At 34.9% G+C, this 24,106-nt stretch overlaps 3 protein-coding genes and 1 pseudogene across 3 annotated transcripts in view; 1 reads left to right on the top strand and 3 right to left on the bottom strand.

Annotated features, from left to right (window-relative positions):
- Positions 1 to 6,174: 6,174 nt before the first annotated feature.
- On the top strand, positions 6,175 to 9,750 carry LOC147533107 (protein NETWORKED 2A-like). Its single transcript, XM_086648263.1, has 2 exons — positions 6,175 to 6,537; positions 6,901 to 9,750. Exons 1-2 carry the CDS (start codon positions 6,444 to 6,446, stop codon positions 9,621 to 9,623), a joined length of 2,817 nt encoding a protein of 938 aa, XP_086504389.1. The 5' UTR covers positions 6,175 to 6,443; the 3' UTR covers positions 9,624 to 9,750.
- A 1,405-nt stretch (positions 9,751 to 11,155) lies between these two features.
- Positions 11,156 to 13,675, bottom strand: LOC147533109 (nicotinamidase 1-like). The gene is made up of 4 exons (XM_086648267.1): positions 13,400 to 13,675; positions 12,721 to 13,038; positions 11,888 to 12,073; positions 11,156 to 11,469 (listed from the first exon to the last, which is right to left on the bottom strand). The coding sequence occupies exons 1-4, from the start codon at positions 13,568 to 13,570 to the stop codon at positions 11,386 to 11,388; spliced, it is 759 nt and encodes a 252-aa protein (XP_086504393.1). The 5' UTR covers positions 13,571 to 13,675; the 3' UTR covers positions 11,156 to 11,385.
- Positions 11,156 to 24,106, bottom strand: part of LOC147533108 (nicotinamidase 1-like) — a 55,409-nt gene continuing 42,458 nt past the window's right edge. The window contains exon 5 of the transcript XR_015227715.1: positions 11,156 to 11,237. The gene's annotated coding sequence lies outside the window, so the exon portion shown is untranslated. The remainder of the gene's footprint in view (positions 11,238 to 24,106) is intronic.
- On the bottom strand, positions 22,910 to 23,356 carry LOC147533110 (agamous-like MADS-box protein AGL62 pseudogene; annotated as a pseudogene).

The raw sequence follows: 24,106 nt of genomic DNA on the forward strand, positions 1-24,106 counted from the left end.
ATTGCCATTACAGCAATTTCACAGGTGAAAAGGACAATTTTCTCTGTTTTTTCAGATCATGATTCATATATATATATATATATATATATATATATATATATACTGATAGATGAGAAAGTTGGTCCACCTATGTTGGAGGACAAAATTGTGTTTGATTATTATCAATGATCAGTCAATTTAGGGCTTGGAGGAGATACTATTATGTGAAGAAGTCTACCAGTAGTTGTTTATTGGCAGGAACCCAACTGCCAAAGTTAGCCAAAAGTGACAAAATACTAATAAGTTAGCCTTGTCTCTTCAGTTTGTGGTAGATTGGAAGAATAATGTTGAGTTCCTTTAAGCTTCTGACTTAAAAAATGCACACATGTTGGTGTTGCTATTCAGTGGTGGGCATTGGATTAGTAGACTAGGAGTGGGTCCATATGAGATTTGAGTATATCTGGCAGGGCCGGCCCTGACTTTTCGGTGGCCCGAAGCGAGGTCTGAAAATGTGGCCCTTTCTATCGAATTGTAAAATGTATTACATGAAAACCGTAAGTACTGCAAAATATTTTCATCATATTTATAAAAAAATTAGTTTTTTTTATGATTACAACTTCTGAAATTTTTTTCTTATGAAATTTTTCGATGCAAAGTCACTAATAATCGTCGAATAATCAAAACTGTCAGACGTATCCTTCTCAATAGATAGTATAGTTAACCCGTTTAACCTTTCTTGCGACATAGTAGATCGAATATAAGACTTAATCAACTTAACTTAGAAAAACTTCTTCCTGCAGAGGCAACGGTAACTGGTATAGTCAACATATTTTTATAAGAAACTCATGTGTTCGGGTAATAACCTTTCTTATCTTTCAAAAAATCTAGCACTTCAATTGGTCTTTTGATCTCATTTGGTAAAAGACGCTTCAACACTTTCAGTTCAGAAAATAAGTCCAGTCCGTCTATGTCATATGCCTCATTATGCTTGAAAAAGGTTTTAAGGCAAACACATGAATCTCTCAAATCACCATCATCTTGGGAGTTTAACTTTTTTAACTCAAACAGAAAACTAAATATTTCTTTGTACTTCTGAAATTGCTCGAATCTGCTCTTAAATGAACAAAGAGCATAATCTAATATGTATATGAAATAATTAACTCTAAATGCTTCTGCAGACGACATTGATGGATCTTCACACACATTCTCGTCAAACTGTTTGTTTCTTCTAATAATACGTTTTTCTGAAATGTTGCTTCAACTCCCGTCTTAATGGCAATCTCTTTAGCTTCAATCATGCCTTCTTCAAACCTCACTTCTCTATAATCTTCAAGATAACGAATGAGTCCGTTCAATTTCTCTAATGCAACATCAATATTCATATCTTCAGTTTGAAGTGTTTTGCTGACAGAGTTTACCGCAAACAATATATTATGCCAAATAACCATGCTCAAAAGTAATTCAAATTTTTCAAAGTCTTGTTCTGATATATTTTTGGCATTATGAACTATTTTTGAATCATCACTTGTCTCCACCAATTCTTCTAAAGCTTTTAATAATTAGGATTAAAAAGATTAGGCTTTCATCAATAGTTTTTCGTTAACTTAATAAACCCTACACCATCTAGATATTGTCAATTTTGTTATTATATATAACAGGAAAGAGAGGGAGTAAATAAATAGAAATTTAGATTTAGATGAATTTAATAAACTCTACAACATCTAAAGATCATATATTCATATATAATAAGGAGAGAGAAAAAGTAAATAAATAGTAGAAAATAGGATTTGTTTTATCCTAAATAACGCAATAACTCGATGACATTGAAGAATCTAAGAAGGGAAGGTGACTAGGTGAGATGAGTAGATGACAATGGATCTCTCATCCTGTAGTGGAGAAGAAGAGGGTGTTCTCGGGTCCGGTTTGACACTTTAGCTTGAACAAAGAAAAGGAATTTTGGGATTTCATGATTTAGATATTCAAATTTCAAAAAACATTTTTTTTCATGTCAACAAACTGTTGGGACCACCATTCATTTAAAAATCATCAAATTTGGTGGCCCTTTTTACTTAACGTTTGTTAAATGGGGCCCTTATAATTTTCTTACAGAGTTAGGCTTCTTGTATATTTCTTACAGAAATTAATGTCTTTGGTGGCCCCTAAAAGTCGGTAGCCCGAAGCGACGCTTTGTTCGCTTTGCCCCAGGGCCACCCCTGATATCTGGTTGTTTCATTTTGGATATATTCAGACGAGTCAGGTTCAGATCAACACTGATCACCACATTAGTTCTAGATGTCTCTATTTGAAAATTTTGGCCAGAATCCGATGTGGACATCTGTATTTCATCCTATTTTTTTTGCTCTTGTTGTCTTGGGTGAAATCCAGCAGTCATAAGTCATTGGATTTCAGCCTAATTTTTCTAGCAGAGGATAAGGGTTGATAATTAAGTATATACTAGTTTCAAAGTGGTCAAAATAGGGGGTGAAACAGCTGGAAGGACGTCAAAGCCTTTTTTTTTTTTTTTTTTAGAAGACGACTATGATCTACGTACGTCGTGATATTTGGCATTTGATACATCATAGATGTGATAAGCTCGATAACTACCCACTCAAACAATAACAACACCGGGCCTATAGCCCAACAAACACAATGGCCTGAAGTCCAACAACTTTTATTAATACCTACATAATCCCAATTCAAATAGCCAAAGATTCCATCTTCTCTCGGATTTGAACAAAGCCAATGGCACTAGCCACTAATGACACCTTAGCTGAACGGGCCTATAGATATTAGCTAGTGAGGGTGGGCTCTCTTAATTAGATGCTGCCCACGTAACTGCCTTACTTGGGCTCCAACTACAACCCAGCCCAAAGATTTCATTGCAGTGTTTGGGCTCCTGGAGCTCTGGGAAATTACAGGGAAGCTCCACTTTGAAAGAAGAATGAATTTAGGGAAATTTGGCCAAAACTCCCTTAAAAATTTGAGTTTTGGTTAAAAATGATTTATCAACTTTTTATAGGCTTCAGCTCCCTATGGCATTTTTGTAAATAATCTAATATAGAGAAAAGACGAAACTGACCTTATTGCAAACCAGTTTGCAAGACAAATCAAATTGCAAAGTAGTGCAAACTAGTTTGCAAAGCTCTGCAAACCAGATTGTAAAGTGTGTGCAAAGTCATTGCAAGGCAAACCAGATTGCAAAGCAATGCAAACGGGATTGCAAAGCTCTGCAAACCAGTTTGCAAAGCTCTGTAAATCAGATTGCAAACCAATGCAAACCAGTTTGCAAAGCTCTGTAAACCAGATTGCAAAGCACTGCAAACCAGTTTGCAAAGCTTCGCAAGCTAAGATTCCAAGGGTAATTTCGACATTTGAAATGGGGGTGCTTTTAGAATTGTCCTTGAAGCCTATTTCCAAACTATATATGGAGCCTAAAAGGACAAAAAGATAACTTGTCTTTTTGACAAAAAAAAAACATGAAATTGGGCCTCCGACCCAATTTCCTGATGAATTTATAGGGTTAAAGTCTATTTAGTATCACGAGAGGTCTTTATTTTTTTTTGAATTATCAATGTGCCTCGAACCCTTGATTTTTAAGGTAGAAGACTAAACTTCTTACCGCTCCAACCAAAGGTTGTTTGCGATCCTGATAGGTTCTTGACTTCTAAGATGGAGTTTTAAGGTTGCTTGGAGTTGTATGGTTTAAAATTTGCACACCGGAAGACATTCAAAACAAATGTGTCCAAATTACTATACCTAGTACTTGAAAACTCCAAAATTTATCAAGATATCGTAAAATACTAAATATGCCCTTCTGAAAAAATTGTATCAAAATGTAGTATAATTTTCCACCCGAAAGTAACTTTCGTGAGTATTTCTCTTTAAGAATTGATACTTCTTCCCTTCGTCGAATCCTTAGTTGTTCTTCGTGGCTTATCCATTTGAATTTGCAAAATCGAAATTTCTTCTTTAGCCTATATTTTGTATTTAAATCATATTATTTTATTTCAATGTTATATTTCAGTATAAAACTTTATACAGTTTTATGAAACTCTATATGGGTCTATAAGGTTAATATGGATTAAGATTCATTATGAGTTAATTCCTATATGGCCCCCTACTTTGTGACCAGCTTCCTTTATGGCCCCTTTTTTTTCGTAAATTCAAATATGGCCCCCTATTTTCAAGCAAATGTCATTACCACCCTTTTTTATAATAAATTTAAAACATTAAAAAAAATTTATTTCCACCTTACCCCTCTCTCTCTCCACCTCATCTCTCCCTACACCTCACCCCTCTCTTTTTCTCCAATTCACCTCTCTCTTTCCAACTCACCCCTTTCTTCTCCGGCAAGGTGGCCGGCCGGAAAATTTTCCGGCCGGCCACCTTCAAACCCAAAAAAAAAAAAAAAAAAATTCTCTCTCCTCTCTCTCTCTCTCTAAATTTTTTTTTTTTTTTAAATCTCTCAACTCTCTCTCTCTCTAAAACTCCGGCGAAGGGGGTTTCCCTTCGCCGGAGGATCTGTTCACGAACAGATCTGTTCGTGAACAGCTCTCTGTTCGTGAACAGCAGATCTGTTCACGAACAGATCGTCCGGCGAAGGGAAACCCCCTTCGCCGGAGTTTTAGAGAGAGAGAGAGAGTTGAGAGATTTTTTTTTTTTTTTTTAAAATTTTAGAGAGAGAGAGAGGAGAGAGAATTTTTTATATTTTTTTTTGGGTTTGAAGGTGGCCGGCCGGAAAATTTTCCGACCGGCCACCTTGCCGGAGAAGAAAGGGGTGAGTTGGAGAGAGAGAGGTGAGTTGGAGAGAGAGAGAGAGGTGAATTGGAGAAAGAGAGAGGGGTGAGGTGTAGGGAGAGATGAGGTGGAGAGAGAGAGAGGGGTGAGGTGGAAATAATTTTTTTTAATGTTTTAAATTTATTATTAAGAAGGGTAGTAATGACATTTACCTGAAAATAGGGGGCCATATTTGAATTTACGAAAAAAAGGGGGCCATAAAGGAAGCTGGTCACAAAGTAGGGGGTCATATAGGAATTAACTCATTCATTATTTCTAACACTAAACACTTGACAAGTACAAATGAAAGGTAAAACAGACTCTTGGCAGTTTTGGACCTTTTACAAATTAAATTAAGAGACTGGGGTTCCATCAAGTTATTCCATCCACCCATAATAGACTTAAACCCACACCCTGTTTGATGAACCCCAACCCACCCTTTCTTGACCTAGGGCATTTAGTAGATAGACCAATTATTTGTTCAAGAGTAAGGTTAGAAGAAGCCGTAAATCAAAAGCTACTCCACATTTATATAAAATCAACTGTTTCTGTTTTGGAGTCAACTCTATTTCTCTGTCTTCTTGTAATTTTTCACTCTCAAGAGACGGTTGGTTCATATTTGAGTCTGAGATAGATCTATTTTTCTTTGTTGAACTTCAATACAACACCACTTTTTTTCCCTTACTCAAATTTCTCTTCTCTAATTTCTTGTAAACCTCCATGTCGGAGGCTGATTACTTGATTAATCTTTCAAATTTCGTGTTCACAGATGAGAATCTAATGTGGAACTCAATTTCGTATTTGGACCAATCTATCATATTAAAACGTTACTTTGTCGATATTGTGTTTGATCCGATTCTCACCCCTACAAGATCCATATGAAATTGCCATTTGCTGCCTAATTAGAGGGTCTTTACATTTTATTATGTTCAAAGTCTTTTGGTGCATAAGACATGTTATCACGTACCCATGTTTGATTTTGTCTCCACCAACATCAACCCAATCATTTCCTTTTTCTACTCTTCTTTGCTAAGTACGAAAAAAAAAAAATGATTCGACAGGGTTTTATATTACAAAAATAATATCACATTAGACCATTAGATATTCAAACCTCTCTCCAATCTTGTATGTATGAAGTTTTGATATGGAAAATCAACCATTAGATGGAGATCAAATCATGAGCTAGATTGGGTTGGAATTTGGAATCCCACCAATAATACTAAAAGAGAAAAAAAAAAAAAACTTTTTTTCCTTATTATAACCGAAATACCTGTCTGTCTCCTAAGAGGTAGTAATGATTAAGAATGCATGTCTAAAGTAGTAATAAATAAATCTTTATTTTGTGTTTAGGCCGGTTTGAGTTGACCCCACCACCAAACATCAACAAGACATGCACACCTTCTTCATCTTCTTTAAATTATGCCTCTCTGTCAAACCTAAGAGAATATGCCAATCAAAACCCACATCCTTGAATGAGACTTTTTCTCTTTACAATTCATCATCCACAAGGCTTTCATTCAAATCACTTTTTGATTTTAATCTTCAAAGTTTTGATTTTTTGAAAAATGAGTTGAATCAAGAAGTTAGTTTGTGTTCATGGTCTATTAAAAGTTCATTGTCTTGTTTAACTATTCTATTGGATTTCATTGATTTATTTTCTAGCTCAATTTAGAGTAAGAGAGAGAGAGATGTTGCAGAGAGCTGCAAGTAATGCATATTCATGGTGGTGGGCAAGTCACATAAGGACTAAGCAATCAAAATGGCTAGAACAAAACCTCCAAGGTAAATTCTTTTTCTATTATTCACTAAAACAAAATCATGGGTTTTGATTCATTTGATTGATTGATAATTAAAAGTGGTTGTAATCAAAGCATTAGTAATTTGGTTCTTCGAGTTTCCATTGAAGTTCTTCTTGTATGTATTGGTTCCATGATGTTTGTGTTCTCAAAATTGGGTTCAAGCTTTTTTGGTTAAAAGTTTCATAAAATGAAAATCTTCAACTCTGGTTTCAGGTTTTGAAGTTAATTTTTGTTCTTGATTGGTTAGCTTATGAAATCATTAGATCATCAATTCTAAGTGATAGACAATAGTAATCTTTAGCTTGAAACTTCTCTAATACTTTTAATGGGTGAATTGGGATTGCAGATATGGAGGAGAAGGTGAAATTTATGCTAAAACTCATCGAAGAAGACGGAGACTCGTTTGCCAAGAGAGCAGAGATGTATTTTCGAAGAAGACCAGAACTGATAAAATTTGTCGAAGAATCTTACCGGGCATACCGAGCCTTGGCTGAGAGATATGACCACATTTCAGGGGAGCTCCAAAGTGCTAATAATACTATAGCAACTGTCTTCCCTGAGCAAGTTCAATTCGCCATTGATGATGAAGAAGATCAAGACATTTCTCAAAGAATGTCTTCCTATCCCATCGATCAGCCTTCACTTCCAAAAGATTTGCCTGAACCACCGAAAGCACAGATGCTGAAAGTTTTAAGTATTAAAAAGAAAGAACGGGAACGAGAAGGCCTAATTACATTACTAAAAAAGAAAGCCAGTTCTATGAATATTACTAGTTCGAATCTTAGCAAACCCGAAGCACTTGAAGAGATCGATAAACTTCAGAAAGAGATTTTGGCCTTGCAAACCGAGAAAGAGTTCGTGAAGAGCTCCTACGAGAGTAGACTAGCGAAATATTGGGAGATTGGGAAGCGAATAACGGAAGTGCAAGAGAAGGTATGCAACCTGCAAGATGAATTCAGCCTTAGTACAGTTATTGAGGATGATGAAGCTCGAACATTAATGGCGTCGACTGCTTTGGAATCATGCCGAAATACTTTGACTCAGTTGCAGGAGAAACAAGAAAGATCTTCCGAAGAGGCAAAATTAGAGAACCGGCGGATTAGTATTGCTCATGAGAAGTTGGAAGCTTTTAAAGATGAGTTTCTTCCGAAACAAATCGAGCAATGGAATCCATTTGCTGGAGAAGATGATTTTGTTGCTGTTGACACGAACTTGAAATTTTCGGACAGCTTAGAAGACGGAAGGCTTGAGTCAGAGATGAAGACCAATGAGAATTTGAAGATAGATCCTGAGGCATCTCTCACTGCAATAGAGATGGCAGAGAAGATAAATGAACTTGTGGCAGAAGTCATTAGCTTGGAATCTGTAGTTTCCTCTCAGACTGGCCTGATAAAGAGATTAAGATTGGAAATGGATGAGCTTCAAGCACAACTACAGAGTTTCGAGGATGATAAGGGTATTAAAATGGACTCTAAAAGAATGAGAGAAAAGCTTGAAGAATTGGACAAGAAGTTGGAGCAAGTACAAAATCTCAACAAGAATATTGATCAGCAAAATAACAACACAAGAAGCCAGTTCACCGAAGCACATTCTAATATCGACCGTCTTTCAGAGAAACTCCAATCCATGAAATATTTGGATGAGGAGATTGAGGTAATGGCACCGAAACAAGAAGTGGGTGAAATTCTAAGCCAGATAATAGAACATGAAGATCAAGAAGATCTAATGATAGCTCCATCATATGATCTAGAGAACATAAAGGAACAAGGCCTAGTTGAAGAGAGGATTAGCACAAACCTTGACGATCTTGCTGATGATAATCAAGAATTGAATCCATTCAACGATGTTTCGGAACAGAGTTCATTCCAAAAGGAAAATAATTGGATCGATTTCGACCAAGAGGATGAGCTAAAGGAAGAAGATCAACCAGACTGGAAGCAACTGTTTTTGAATGGATTGGAAGACAGAGAGAGGACTTTATTAGGCGAATACACTTCGACTCTTCGAAGCTATAAAGAAACAAAGAAGAGGCTCTCTGAGTTAGAGAAGAAAAACCAAGATAGCTTGTTCGAAGCAACAATGCAGGTAAGAGAACTAAAAGGTTCCAATGCCATGAAAGATGAGGAAATTCGATCTTTACGTCAAAAACTAAACCTACTAGAAACGACGTCTAACGAAAACAACAGCAGGACGGAACTCGAATATCAAGATATCAAAGCCACGGGAAGACCAAACGGATCAAGCTCGAAAGAAGTGAGTAAAGTTGTTAATGGTGAAGAGGAAAAAGGAAAACGAAACGACAAGGAATTCAACATGATGCTTATCGATGAACGCCAAATTCTTTCGTCGACGGAAGAGAAGTTCAGAAGGGACATTGATGAATTATTAGAAGAAAACTTGGAATTTTGGTTAAGATTCAGCACATCATTCCATCACATACAAAAATTTCAAACTGTAATTCAAGATCTACAATCAGATTTCTTGAAACTAAAAGCAAACAAGAAACAAGCTGATAGTAACTCCAATACCTCTTCTTTCGAACAATCCTTAAAATCAGAAGCTCGCCCAATTTACGTACACCTGAGAGAAATACAAACCGAATTAGATATCTGGTTGGAAGAAAGTGTGTCACTAAAAGAAGAACTACAATTTCGATTCTCGTCATTGTGCAATGTACAAGAAGAAATATCAAGAGCTCTAAGAGCTAGCTCAGAAACTGAAGATATGGAATTTACTACTTACCAAGCTGCAAAATTTCAAGGAGAAGTTCTAAATATGCAACAAGAGAACAACAAAGTTGCAAATGAATTACAAACAGGTCTTGATCATGTCAGAGGACTCCAATTTGAAATTGATAAGTCGCTGTCGAAAATGAATCAAGATTTCAAGCTTTCGGAATCGAAGAAGCATCATCCCGACACGAAGCATTCTATAAGTCGAGCTAGAATTCCGCTCCGATCATTCATTTTCGGCGTTAAATCTTTAAAACAGAAGCCTACCATCTTCTCCTGCATGAACCCAGCATTACAAAAAAACTATAGTGATCTCAAAGGCCATATTCCAATTTGAGTTACTTTCCTTTTTCGGGTTTTAGTTTTATTGTATTTTGATTGAAGGAAGAAATTTATTTATAGTATATGAGTTTTAAGTTTGTAATAGTTGGTGCTCAAAGTAATTATTTTGAAATTTCAGGACTTACCTTGTTATTACTGATAACTAAAACGGTCATATTTTGTTGAAGTTTCTAATTTCAGGACTTATATGGTTATTACTTATTACTGATAACTAAAACGGTCATATTTTTTTGAAATTTCTAATTTCTTGTGGGTTAAGTTTTGTTCAAACGGTCGGAAAATGTGGAAGAAGCGCCAAGATGTTTGATAATAAATAGAACCCTAGATATCAATTCCCACCACCACCACATCTCATTACAACTGCCCCCCTCTCTCTCTTTCTATAATCTTCTTCTTCTTGAGTTGAAACCCTAAACTACCATTGAACTTTCTCTCTCTATATATCTTTCTACTGGTTTGAAATAATGTCTGGAATCATCTTATCATTCAACTTTGATCATCAAAATCTTTCAAGTCGTATTTGGTGTGAGAAAGAAACAGAGACTAGTAGTGGTGATGAATTAACAGAACAGAGTACAAGTGATTTTAACAATTTTGAGTTTGATATTCAACTGATAAAGAGAACCCAATGGATGATCCAACCAGCAGAAATTGATCAAGAGATGTATCTTTATGATGAATTATATGAACCAACAACAATTGTCAATAGATTTCGACTAAACCCTAGGACTTTTCTATACCATTCAAGATTTTGTGAAATCATTCATACCAATCTCTCTCCTTTCCAATTGAATGACCATGGATACCCAGAACTGAGATTAATCGAAGAGATTGCAGGACTTGCAACCCATATTGCCAATCAAGAATCAAAGAATGGGGAGATTAAAATTAGTAAGTATAGAATTTGTATTGATTTGGTTTTATCAGATGTTTATATTCATGGTGAACAAACAGATTTTGATAGAGCTTTGATGGAATCAACCACATTAGTAAATATGGTTTCAGCATCACAATCATCGATCGACGAATTAGAGGAAATCGAATTTAACGATGAAATCTCGATGAATACGAGTTGTAGTGTGTGTTTGGAAGAGTTTGAGAGAGGTTTAAGATTGACAAAGATGCCATGTTCTCATGTTTTCCATGGTGATTGTATAACACAGTGGCTCCAAACAAGTCATTACTGCCCTATTTGTAGGTTTCAAATGCCCACTTAGTCATTAGTTACCCTATTTGTATATTGATGATGATCTTTGTAAACCTGAATATTCTCATTCTTTTGTTTATAAAATTACCTTTCTTGTTTTTCTTATGGTTGATCTCTAAGTTGTTTCAAGTTCATGATCATCTGTGCGTAAAATAATACTTTCGAAATTTCAGGACTTATCATGTTATTGTTGTCGTTGCTTCATGTTCGCTCTCGTCTCTGTCTCCTCAATTTAATTTTGTCCCATTGAGCTATTTTCGTAAAATATCAGGGGAAAATGGAACCATGAAGCTCTCAATTTTCCATAACTACAAACTGGATTGGAGATTATCTTTATTTCTTCAATTTGTATAATCGTTCGTCAAAATTCCAACAAAAGCAGAAAAATGATGTTTCCAGTAACTTTTGCATATTCATATGTAAAAACAAAAGCAAAGACATACATATAGGGGAAACAGCAGCGACACTTAACTACACACATTAGCTTCGCCTTTTACTCAGGAATTAGCTCATGGTCGATCATCAAGTCTCAGGGTTACCACTACCACGGCTACTTAATAGGGCCAAACACTTCATGCACAATTTTGGCTCCCCGTCCTTTGGCCATATGAAGACCTATATGATGCATCAGTTCCTGTCATGGCCACAAACAAGGACAAAATGAATTTACGAAAATATCTGTGTATTCGATATCATGATTGTCTTAATTTTAGGCAGAAAAATAACAATAAAATACTATGGATATGTTATTGTTCCTAAGGCACTGTTTGAACTATTATGAGTGATAGTTTGTATACTTGAGGTTTCAGAGGAAAGTAATAAACACAAATCCGAGACTCGTTCCTCCTAAAAATCTGATTATTGATTTCGGAGGGACTTTCCAAAGCATGAATTGATGGAGTTACAGGGCTACCTAAGTGATTATTCCTTTCTTCAGAGTTTTCATGGAAAAGAAAATTCGAAGATAAACTCAAAGCAAAGCAAATGGAAATCACAGAATATTGCTTAAGCTTTTAAATGCATATTTTGAAGATCATCAAGCAAGCAGTTACCTGTGGATGGGCTACTGCTCCTTTGATGTTTCTTGCCACCTGAACGGGCAAATCAAATGTAGCACAACCTTTCGAGTATACGACTACATCCTTAAGAGGATCAAGAAGACCAAGATTCCTCGCAGATAATGTTGATGCGACGAAATCGAAGACACAGATATCAGTGCATATACCTGTAACCAGTATCTTCACAGACCCGAAAACTGAATCAAAATCCACACAATTTCGTTGTCTCAATTAATTAAATATGATTCATACAAGATTAGCGTACATGGATACATTTGCTTCATCATTCATATGGTTCACAATTTTCCCAAGAAAGGGATATTTAAGTTCAGACAGAAAACGAAGAATAAAAACGATTTCTTCTATGGTTTTAGGAAATGATGCTGAATTTGAATTTATATGGTAACATAAATTTGAAACAGAAGTATTCTTATATCGATAATGTGAAAAAATCAGATAGTATCTCAACTTTGAAAAGCTTATACTTTTGCGACCAAAGGCGACTAAAAGCTACCGGATGAAACAATGAGAGCAGTTCTACATAAACAAACAATGAGAACAGAGCACTCCACCCATCGCCAATTGTTCTTCAGGATATCCACAAACTTGATACGATATCTAGGGTAGGTCTATACTTTACAAGCCCAAAGGTCAAGTGTCGAAGTCACCCAACAAAAAGACAAGTATCATGCTCGAAATACATCACAAGTAAAGGATTGGTGTGAATATAGTCCCACGTAGATGAAGGGAAGTCTCGTGACCAAAAATATAATATGTAGGGCGAACTAGATCAAACTATAAAGGGAGAAGGCGGAAAGCATACTTACAACTTCAATTTTGTTTTTCTTCACCCAATCTACAAATACATTAGAACCATCTTCTTTCACTGAACCAAGATACCCATCAATGCAAGCTTTACGTCTAAGCGTTGCATTTTCTTCGTTCTCAAGCCACTCCAGGGATGGAACTAAGTTTGCTTCATGTGTTCCAATAAGACAATGAGGAGGATATGGGTGTTCAGGTTTATCAGGATGATGTGTGTCGAGGAAAGCAAGAATAGGCCATTTTTTGTCACAGAACAATCTAGATAGCTTTACTGACTCCTCAACGATATCTGATATCTGTTTATTAGGTTCTCTTGGAGCCTGTCCATCAAAATATAAACAACAACCCAATGATCAAATTACATCTAAAGAGAGAGAGAGAAGAGAGGGGACATTGATCAATCAAATAGTAAAAGGAAAATTAAAAGCAACCCATAAACGATCAAGACATAAAAAGCAGAATCAGAATCAACCCATGTTGAGAATATGAACACAAATCATCAATCAATATGGATTATACAACATAAACCCCGAAAGAAACACAAGGTAAAAACAACCCAAAATCCCAAAGAAGAAGCTAAATCAAAAATTGATTTTTGGAAATGAAACGAAAATGGGATTAAAAATCAGAATCAAAACCAACCCATGTTAAAAAGGAAGAGAATGAAGAAGAATAACTCACGAGGTTTCCAGCACCAACGGTGCAAAAGCCATTGATTACGTCCACAAGCACCAACCCTGTCCTGATATTTTCAGATAAAACGAGAGATCCTCCCTCCTCCTGATCAAGAGGAAGCTCTTCCTTCACTAAATTAACAACCAACTGACCAGTCTCAGACAATATGCTTGCCATCTTCTTCCCCACAATCCACCAAATCAGAAACTCCAATTTAAATGGGAGAAAGTTGGGAGGCGGGATGAGGATATTTTACGTTGACCCCCATTTTGTTTGGTGAATCTGAAAATGAATTATTTAAGTCACGTTTTGGCTTTTTGCCTTTCTTAAAACCGCCATTCTAGAACATCTATAGGATGCGTCTATAGGCGCCTCCCAAAAAGACTTGACAGCTATTGCAGGAATAATTGACATTTGAAGGCCCACTTGAAAAGAGGGAGAGAGAACTGGTGGGTCAGAATGTCCGCCTCTCTCGAACCAGGCCAATCCGAAGCCATCCTTTGAGTCTCCGATTGACAAGTCCAAGCGGGAAACGCCTCGAGTTGTCAGGAATTAACTACGATTAAACACTTATTGTAAAGTAATCATAGCGCAATTCGCGCCTACTAGGTCAGTCGAGATTCAACCGGGATACGTGTCGTCATGCATGCACATTTGCCATGACGACCACTAAAAAAAGTTCGTTTAGGTCCAAAAGTCTATTTTTAGGCACAAAAATATGTCTCTCTCAGCGAAATAAATAAGCAGGAGATCCACACACTGGAAATGATATTTTTGTCCATCTACTTTTTTTTTACTGACGTACAGGAAAAACGAATACTAGAGAATAACACAATTATGAACAAATATTTTTAGGAAGTGAAGAAAAGTTTAAAAATGAATATAATCGTTTCTATTCATAATGTATTTTGCACAACTATATATGTGCATAACATATTCTTTCTATACTGTACGAGAAATAATAAAAAATGCTCTGAAAAGAAAAACAGTTTTGTATTCAAGTACAAGAACAAAATATGATACATGTCCTAATGATTTATGAGCATTATCAAGAGTGTTCCTAAAAGAGAATAAGACCGTTCATAATAAGACATTATTAAGAATCATAATGCATTACGAGTCACAGGATTCACAAGTGGAGTATTTTGATCCAAAAAAAAAAGTTGGGTTTTGGCTGCTGATCGATTATGGAGTAATTTTTTCTCCATTAACTTCGCCTAAAATTAAGATTAGTTTAAATAAATTTGGACAAATCGTATGTTTTTTGCCGAGCCATAGCTATTTGTCTATTTCGTGAAAATATTAAAGCATATCATTACGTGGTAATGGGAATCACAAACCCCCTCCTTGAGTTTGCTATTATCCCCGAAAATAGAATTTCCCATGCATTCCCATAGGTCAAAGAATAAGGTGGATTGTGATTTCCAAGAATCACATTCCATTTCCAAATAACTTCCCGTCCCAAACATGCAAAAAAAAAAAACTAGAGTAAAAGAGAGGAAAGAAGGTAAACTTAGGATTTAGAACTACAAGGGTATGAGATTAACAGAAACCAAACAACAACAAAAGGATTAGGGGGAGCCGGAGAGAATAGCACAAGAAAGAACTAAAAAAATATATACGTACACAATAGCACCAGGGAATTTTTGTAACTGAATTTAAGCACTTTACCACCATCAGTGAAAATGGGGTTTACCAGCAATAAGAGGTGTTCGAACATCATAAAGAAATTGAATTCGAATGAAGGTGTTAGCTACTAACCCAAAATTCTTAGTTGTTGTATGTATAAACAAACAAACAGTAATCCACACAAAAGTCTAAGGCATAAATAAACAAACCAGCATTGTCGATTACTTAATTTAAGCAGTTTTTAGTCGAAGTTACCACTTCAGGCATAGGGAAGTTCAAATTTCAACTATCACACACCGGCATACTAATTATAGAAAATAGAAACCTGAAAATGAAGATCTGTTGCCTGGACCACCTCGAAAACACAAACATCTCCTACTCGTAGATAATTTTCTTTTGAAAATGCTCGCCAACTATATAGTTTACAGACACTACCCTCGTACATATGGCATTCGACAGTCCATTCTCCATCACATGTAACAAGTATGACATCATGAATTCCGATTCCTACATATCTTTTCATGAACGAGAACGGTATATTCTGCACAAATAAGAACATATTGCTAGATACATATCATGTTTATGAATGCATAATACCGGATGCAAATGACAACCAATTTAGCCCAAGTTGTGAAATTTAGGCTAAATTTCACTTAATTGATGATCGTTGCCACGCCAATCGAGTGGTAACCACCATCTCTTTCATTTAATTGATGATCGTTGCCACGACCATCGAGTGGTAACCACCATCTCTTATTCCATAATAACACATTCATAATACATAAATAAAATCAAAGATTCAGTAATGGTTTCGATCTAACTACAAAACTAATGGATTTATGAGTCCAATAATACAAACTTTGTCAAGAACCTTTCAAAATTCAAAGAAATTTTTAGACAAACATGAACATCTACATCCTGTGCTCTGATACCAAATGTTACTTTATAATAATCATATACAATGAGTTCATGGGAATAAAACATGTAATAAAAAATTCTTCCCGTGACACAAAAGGACCTAGAGATATCATGTCCCATTACATAGAAGGACTTAGAGATATCATGTTTTATCACAACAATACTTTATCATTAAATGAAACTTGAAGTTCTTGATAGGTTGTGTACCTTTCTCCATGTTGAGTTTAGAGAATATATGATAATCTTCTTCTTTGATTAAAGATGAACGAGTATACTCTTTTCTCTTCTTTTCTTCAAGTCTATAGAGATGGAAAGTCTAACTTGAACTATATATGAGCAAGAGCATATGTTTCATCTATTTCTATCTACCTTTTATACAACAACAAAAAACATTTCCATCATTGCATTTATTTTGCCTACCACAACCAGTTGTGCTCATATGGGTGCCAAGCATCCCATGTGTCAAGACAACAACTTCATTAGGTGTCTTGTATCTCTTATGTATCAAGATAACAAACCATTAGGTGTAAAGACAACAAGACAATTGCCTTTTGTGTGTCAAACAACAAGTCCATAAGGTGTCAAGACAACAAGACAACACAACTCATTCTTGAACTATATACGTGGCTTATGAACTAGATACTAGAGTTTCTTAAGCCCAAAATTTAATGGGCTAATTGGGTGGGACATACTTTTGGGCTTGTACATATTAGGCCCATCAGTAAAGTACAAGGCTCAAAGTTTACTGTTAGGGATTACAAGAATTAGGGTTTGCTTGAGATTTGTAGAGAGGGTTTTGGAGAAAGAAGAGATTTGGAAGAAATCACAGATGATAAGAGCTCTTCTTCTTCCTGGGTCCGTGTGATCCAAAGATTTGCAGTACAAAAGAAACATAAAAAATCACAAATAGTATGAGACTTTATAATCTAGCCGTTGATTGTTATGTCATTTTATTATTAAAAAATCATTACAATAATCGAGCAGTTTAGAACAAGGGAAAATGTTTTGTTTTATAAGTAAGGAATGCAGTGTAACTAATTATTCGTCCCCTTTTAGGTTGAATTGATGAAAGAGCTGGGGTGATTTCATTTCCTTTGAAAGGAATATCATTTGGACATTCTTCACCCTAGTTCAATTTTGAAAATTTAAAGGTACTATGTTAAAACTTTCGACTTTAATTCAATTTTGTTTATCGTTCTGAAATGGGTTCAATTGCAACTTAATGTTTCTTAGATTAAATGATTTACTATATGTACTCTTACAGACGAGGATCATCATAGATGATTTAATTATTGAGTTTCATAGATGTACATTCAGATTGAAATGCGAAATGTGCCCACTATAACTGCTATACAAATATGCTGATTATTCTGAAGAGTTAATTCCTATTTAGCCCCCAATTTTGTGACCAACTTCCTTTATGGCCCCTATTTTCCGTAAATTAAAATATGGCCCCCTTTTTTAATGTAAATGTCATAACTACCCTTCATATAAATAATTTTTTCAAAATAAAATTAAATAAAAAATATGAATTGGAAGATGAGGTGGAGAGAGATGTGAGGTGGAGAGAGAAGTGAGGTGAAATTCATGTTTTTTATTTAATTTTATTTTGAAAAAATATTGATAGGAAGGGTATCTATGACATTTACATTAAAATAGGGGGTCATATTTGAATTTACGAAAAACAGGAAGTCATAAAAAAAAAACTGGTCACAAAGTAGGGGGCCAAATAGGAATTAACTCTATTCTGAATTGAAACATTTCCTTTACATGCTCCAATTATATCATATGTTCTTATGGGTAAGAGGCGTAATCTGTTATTATTTGTTTCATAAAAAAAATTTGTCTTCATTTGTAAGAGAGGATAATTTTGGCAAAAGAAAAAGCTTTTCGGAGTGTTTTTTTGGGCTCTAAAGTAATGCAAGGGAACAAGATAAACTAGCAGACTCTGGGTAGAATTTATGCTGACTTATTGTGATTTGCGATTCAGTGATCAGAATCATCGAAAGCCGCTCAGGAGTTCTGCTCAGATTGTGCAAGTTTTTTTTGTTCTTTAGTATTTTTCTTAAAAGTTGTGCAACCAAATAACCTGGCAAAACTGTAACCCTTTTAGTCTTATTGACATAACCAATGTATATTTACGTGTTTTTTTTTGTTGAAAGACATGTGGATATATATTAAGTTTGGGCAGTACAAAAAAACCGTTCAATACAAAGTAAATTGCTTCATTTCATAATATTATTGTCACATAACTATTTGAAGATACATCTATATAGTCTTAAGTTAATTCTTTATACATAATATTGTTTTTATTTCTGGTGAAGGACACATCTATAGACACTAAAAGCAACATCTATAGACACTAAAAGCAATTATGAAATGTAGATTTTGACAAAAACATAAGTGACCCGAAGGAGCTCTGCACATGATCCCTGACACGGGAGATCGTCACGAGTCTCCTAGGCACCTTGAACTCTGTCATGACCAAAGGTCAGTATAGAGGTAGATCCAACCAACTCTGCAACCTTATCCTTGGAACGGAAGGTTTACAAAAGTATGCTTGATAACTTGAGCGTTGCTCTACATGAGAGAAATATCGATTGCGCGGAAGGCCATACAACGCCAATTATCCGTTTACTGATCCTAAGAAACGATCATAGTCTATGATCAGAAAGATTCTATTAACGGTCATGCCACATAACCTCCTTTAAGATGGTGATTCATCACCGCCAAACAAATCTGTAAACGACATCGGTTTTCCCAAAAAGGAACCCAACTTTTAACCTTTGAATTCTTATTGACTTTCAACTTGTAACACTGAACTGACTTCAGCTTCCTAGTGTCTTTGCAGGTACCCCCATCTCCTCAACAACGACAATGAGGAAGAATAACTCAAAGGTGACAAGGATAACTTACGGGAAGCCACTTTCTGACATCATCAAGTATAAGGATTCATAAATTATGAAGCTTTATAACAAGACTTCAAATCATAGTATATGTATGTTTAATGATGCTTCGTAACGTGACAAGGATCCTTACTGCCAATCCCAGAGGAGGGAACCATTGGAAAGCCGCCGAATTCAATACTGTCTATGTACAATTCAAATTATTTTGCAGCTCTAAACTCATCGACCCAATAATTTTGGACCCTAAACCCAACCCACGTAAATTATATTGTGTAAGTTTTTTTCTTGTAGTGGTTAATCGATAAATACAAGGGTTAATTCTCTTTAGCTCTCAATTTGTGACAAACTCATCGTTTTGGCCTCTATAAGTGTCCGACATTCGTTTTGGTCTCTTAGGGCAAAAAAAATTCTCAACTCTTTCCAGATATATCGTTAGGGCAAAAAAAATTAACAGGAAAAACTTAAAAACAATTAAATCCACCTCATTTCATCACTTAGCTCCTCCACTTCGTCTCCCCCCGTATCTGATTATTGAAACTCTCTCTATCTCTCTTTAATCATCGGCAGCAGCGGATCTGTATCAGGACTAACCAGGCTATAAGGAAGTCATGATTTTAGTCTTAATTCGTAACTAACTGCCGCTTTGACACTTAATTTTGTCCAAACTTCTTTTTTGGCCCCATTTACTTTTGGCGCTGATTTTGTTGTATTTTGATATTGTTATCCTTACCTATCTTTTTTTTAATGTTTCACCTCATCTTTCTTCCTCATATGCTTCATCGTTCTCTCTTTCTCTTCTTCTTTCTTCACTTCCCTCTTTATTGTTTTGTTATCTGTTGTATTTTAAGGTAACCAACCAAACCGCTAATGAGCGATTTGAATACTACTGGATACCAAACCATTCATAGAAACAATTTGTTCTTCATGAAAATCAACAAATCGAGTTACTTTCTTCATACATTGGCGTATAAAATCAAGACAACACTCCCTAAAAAAACACGAAGAAACAATCAACTAAGATAATGCGTCAAAAAATATTTTAAACATTTAAGACATGTGTAAGCCACCGATGTCACATTATATAGTAGCTAGTAACATTATTGATACATAGATCGTTTAATCTAATATTAGCTAGTAACATTATATTGTAGCAGTTTTGTTGTTTTGTACGAGTAGTAGTTATTTTTGTATCTGGTAAAAACTTGATGAAAGATATGTGTTTTAATAAAATTTTAGAGATATGATAGGCATAGTTTAGAAAAAAAATATGTATATATATATAATTATATATATTAATTGAACTTGACTGACTCGGTTTGATTTTGATGGTTCCTAAAAGTTACATCCACTTATCGAACCAAACCAGTTGGTTATTGGGAATCTACAACCGTAAAAACCACCCGTTGTTTGGTTCGGTTTGAAAACCGACTGGACCGGTTTGGATCGGTTTGGTTTGTTTTTGCACACCCCTAGTGAAAGGGCGGATCCCGTTTGTCAAAACATTTTTTTTTGTAGATAGCTAGCTTAGAATGTTCACCATATATATTTTTTCATTTATTTGACTAGACAAAAGAGTTTGTCCAACTTTTTTTTGTTTTATCTCAAATGTAATTACGTTTTTTTTTCACTTTTCAAATCCTAGACACGTCTTTTACTACAAACATAAAAAAAAATATTATAAAATTATCATAAAATTATCATAAAATTATTAAACATACGAAACAATTGTATTTGAATAAAAAAAATGTATTTATCTTTTACAAGCACTGATAGTTTTTACGTACAGATTCATATGCACATTTTATTTAAGTTAGCCCCGTCTAGAACAAAGTTCTGACTCACCCTTGATCGTCGGGACTCTCTGTTTCTCTAAAAATTTGAGATTTTATGTTAGTGATGGTTAGAGTTTGCCGTCTGTGTTTGAAACTTAACTTGATATGTGAAGAAAGTAGAACTTGTTATCTTAACTTTTTCCTTTTTGTTAGCAACTTGGAACGTCAATATTTAGAATGAAAAGATATATTTGTCTTATTGCCTTGTTTATGGAACTGGAGTAGTACTTAAAATAGGAGACTGGGAATGTTATATCTTCGATAAGAGTGGTAATGCTATATCGGAATCAAGATAATCCTCATTTTTTTCAACAAATAAAAAGAGATAATCCTCATTTTATGGTTTAAGTGATATTGTTTTAAAAAATGACAGTGGGATCTCTTGTAGCAAGTGTGATTGGACTATTAAGAGGATGAAATTCTTTCTTTTTGATATGGGGGTTTCATTAAAATAATTTAGAGATCTCATTTGGACATTTTTGTGTGTTTTCTTTCTATGTGATTCGGTAGAGAACAATATATAAACATGATTTTTGTACGAGTGTTTGAGTCATACTGTCATACTAGTCTAAAACTAAAACGTTAATTCACTTCTAAGGCAGAATTATTTATAAGAAAAGCAAAAAATCAAAAGGATATTTTGATCCATTTCTATCACATCTCTTAAGATAATATGCTAATATGGTAATAGGTTATACATCAATGTAAAAATATACAAGTAATCGTATAAAACTGTCCTGCCAAACGTGAGCACCAACAAATCTTTTTTAGTATATTGGTTTTTTTTCTATGGTTTACATACTGAGCAATGATTTCCATGATTATGGAACTGAAACTGAAACCACAACACACATTTACTAAACAAATGATTTATTTCGTCCAAGAAAGCACTTCGAGAGGGATAACTATCATATAGATGTGGATTTTCTTGTAGTTTTCATGGCAGTAGGAGGCAGAGCTACAAGTGGGTTTGGCCGGGCTGCATCCCGGGTCTTCCCACCTGTAACTTTTATTTAATGTTGAGTCTCTAATATTAAAAGTATGTGGAAGCTTAGTTGGTAGAAACCGTCCCCCCTAAGCCGAGATATGTCAAAGGAGTTGTTTTGCAGAAGAAATCGCCGATGATTCAGTATTTCAATATAATTAGTATACTGATTTTGGCAGCTCTTTAGTGGTGGTGGCGACTTCGGTAATAGCGGCGGTGGTTATCTCGGCTGGGGGCGCTTTTAGTCTTAGTTCATTAATATTGTCAACTTTTAGAGTCTCTTCATTCTCGATCTTGAGGATCTTTTCTTTTGTTGACCTTTAGGGTCTTTTCTTTGATTTTGTGTCTTGTTTAATTCTTTTCCCTTCATGAGGCACTTTACATTCGAAGGTTTTGTGTAGAACTTTACGATGTAACTCTCATTTAGTTCTCAGAGGAATAAGAATTCTCATACCATGTCATTGTGGTTTTACTCAAACAAAAAATAAAACGAGTGGATTTTTCTCATGTGATCCTAAGTTTGAATTCCCCTTCCTACATCTATTTCCCGTTTTCAACTGATTATTTTAACAAACACCGACTACACCGTAAGATCGTGAGTTATTTTCTCTAGTTTAAGGTTTTACCTTTGTGTATTTTAATTTTAACTAATTCTTGTAAACATAAATAATGTCTAATTTTGCACAAGAAATAGATATGAATCTAATGATAAAGTAACGGTGTAGTTTGGGGCAAAAAAAATTTGTACCCGATTAAGAAACTTTTTCCAATTTAAAAGTGAGCTACAACTATGATTATGATCATTTTTATAATTCTTTTTTTTACATGATATTTTCAAGTGCATGAATTTTTATCGTTATTAAACTCAATAGATATTGTATAGAAATTGAAAAATTTGTATAGAAATTGAAAAATTATGTGAACTCTTGATATAAATACAATCCGCCTCTAGTCTGATTCCTAGCTCCGACACTGATGGCAGTTTATTTTCTTACATTCTTTGATTTATATTATCAAGTAAAAAAGACGTATCATTTGTTGTGGCGACATTAGAAGAATATAGAAACAAACAATACCACCACATGCAGTTCTAACCAAACTGATTAATTTATTTTGGATTATAAGTAATTTGATAGAAGCAGTACAAATGATAATCTACTAATTAATACAAATGAAACCCCTAATATTCTTTGAAATCAAAGAACATAATTACTTCGATATGTATCGATATTAAGGACTACTTGATCTAAGGAATATTGGCAGCTCCGTTCATTAGGAGTTCATTAGTTCGCATTACGATCTGATTATTCAGACTTCCCATGTAGTTCTTCAATGACTCCAACTGCTCCAAACCTATTTGATCAATAGGTGATTCCCACCAGTACTTGTCACCCCTTCTTTTATTTGCTTCAATTTGGGCCATGGTGTCATTGTACTGGTTGTTCAAGTCTCCGACAACAACACTTCTATTGGCTTCCAGGATTGATGCCACAGGGTTGTTGTCACGATTGTCATTTGCAGTGAGGAAACGGTCAATGACAAAATTGACCGAAGGATGGCCGAATGAAAATGATTTCCCAGCTAGTGAGAAGACTACTATAGCAACCTCCGCACCACATAAAACCAAAAGCTCACTAGCTTTCGTGAAAGTACCAACACGACGTTTGGAAAACGTTAACTGTCGCTTCCTCATTTTGGATCCTCCTTATTTCAATCCTATCTCGACCTATGCTGGGCCTTCTTGGCATTGTAGCAATAGAGGAAAGAATAAGACAATGAATTTTGATGAACTTGGAAGGTTGAGGTGAAGGTATATATATATATATATATATATATACAAGGGAAGCTCCTTATTCATGCGTTCTCGTTTTTCTCTCTCAATTAAGCAGTCAAATAATCGTTACTCGGCTCATAGATTGCGATTCTTCTTTTAGATACAATATAAATGACTACTAATATTTACCAAAAATAAACTATAATGATTTAGTGTTACTGAACTTTCATGTTTAAACCATTACAAGACAGAGATAATGGGAGGTAAATCTAGCAGATATTTAACAAGATTTCCTAGTATATGCTCTAATTAACAATATTTTTTAAACTTACAAGCTTTTTCCTTTTTAGTTAAAAATCTTAGAAGTTTGTACAGCCAAGAGAGTTGATTTTTATTAGTGATTATTTGTCTTTAGAACACATAGTAGAGAGACCCTTATTAATTTTGAAAGTTCATTTGTATCCTAGTGATTCATGAATGCATCTAGAACCATTTGATAGAATATACAATCAACATTCTAATTTTATGGTTAATTTTTTTCTGCATATTATTAAAGGAGACGGTAAAATGATGCGAAAATCCCACTCCTTTTCTAATTGTTATTCGACCCAGAAGACGTAAATTTTATTCACTTGGTTTTTACCGAAACATTTTGTCTCTCTGTCTTTA

The sequence above is a fragment of the Eschscholzia californica genome, unplaced genomic scaffold (assembly GCF_041429995.1).
Source record: "Eschscholzia californica isolate CP2 unplaced genomic scaffold, dmEscCali1.0.p SCAF_6, whole genome shotgun sequence".
NCBI classification, from domain to species: domain Eukaryota; kingdom Viridiplantae; phylum Streptophyta; class Magnoliopsida; order Ranunculales; family Papaveraceae; genus Eschscholzia; species Eschscholzia californica.

Coding starts and splice junctions, on each gene's coding strand:
- LOC147533109 (XM_086648267.1), bottom strand. CDS start 13,570: ATGGCAAGCATATTGTCTGAGACTGGTCAGTTGGTTGTTAATTTAGTG. Junction 13,039..13,399: donor CCGTTGGTGCTGGAAACCTC/GTGAGTTATTCT, acceptor TTTGATGGACAG/GCTCCAAGAGAACCTAATAA. Junction 11,470..11,887: donor GAGCAGTAGCCCATCCACAG/GTAACTGCTTGC, acceptor TGGCCATGACAG/GAACTGATGCATCATATAGG.
- LOC147533107 (XM_086648263.1), top strand. CDS start 6,444: ATGTTGCAGAGAGCTGCAAGTAATGCATATTCATGGTGGTGGGCAAGT. Junction 6,538..6,900: donor GCTAGAACAAAACCTCCAAG/GTAAATTCTTTT, acceptor TTGGGATTGCAG/ATATGGAGGAGAAGGTGAAA.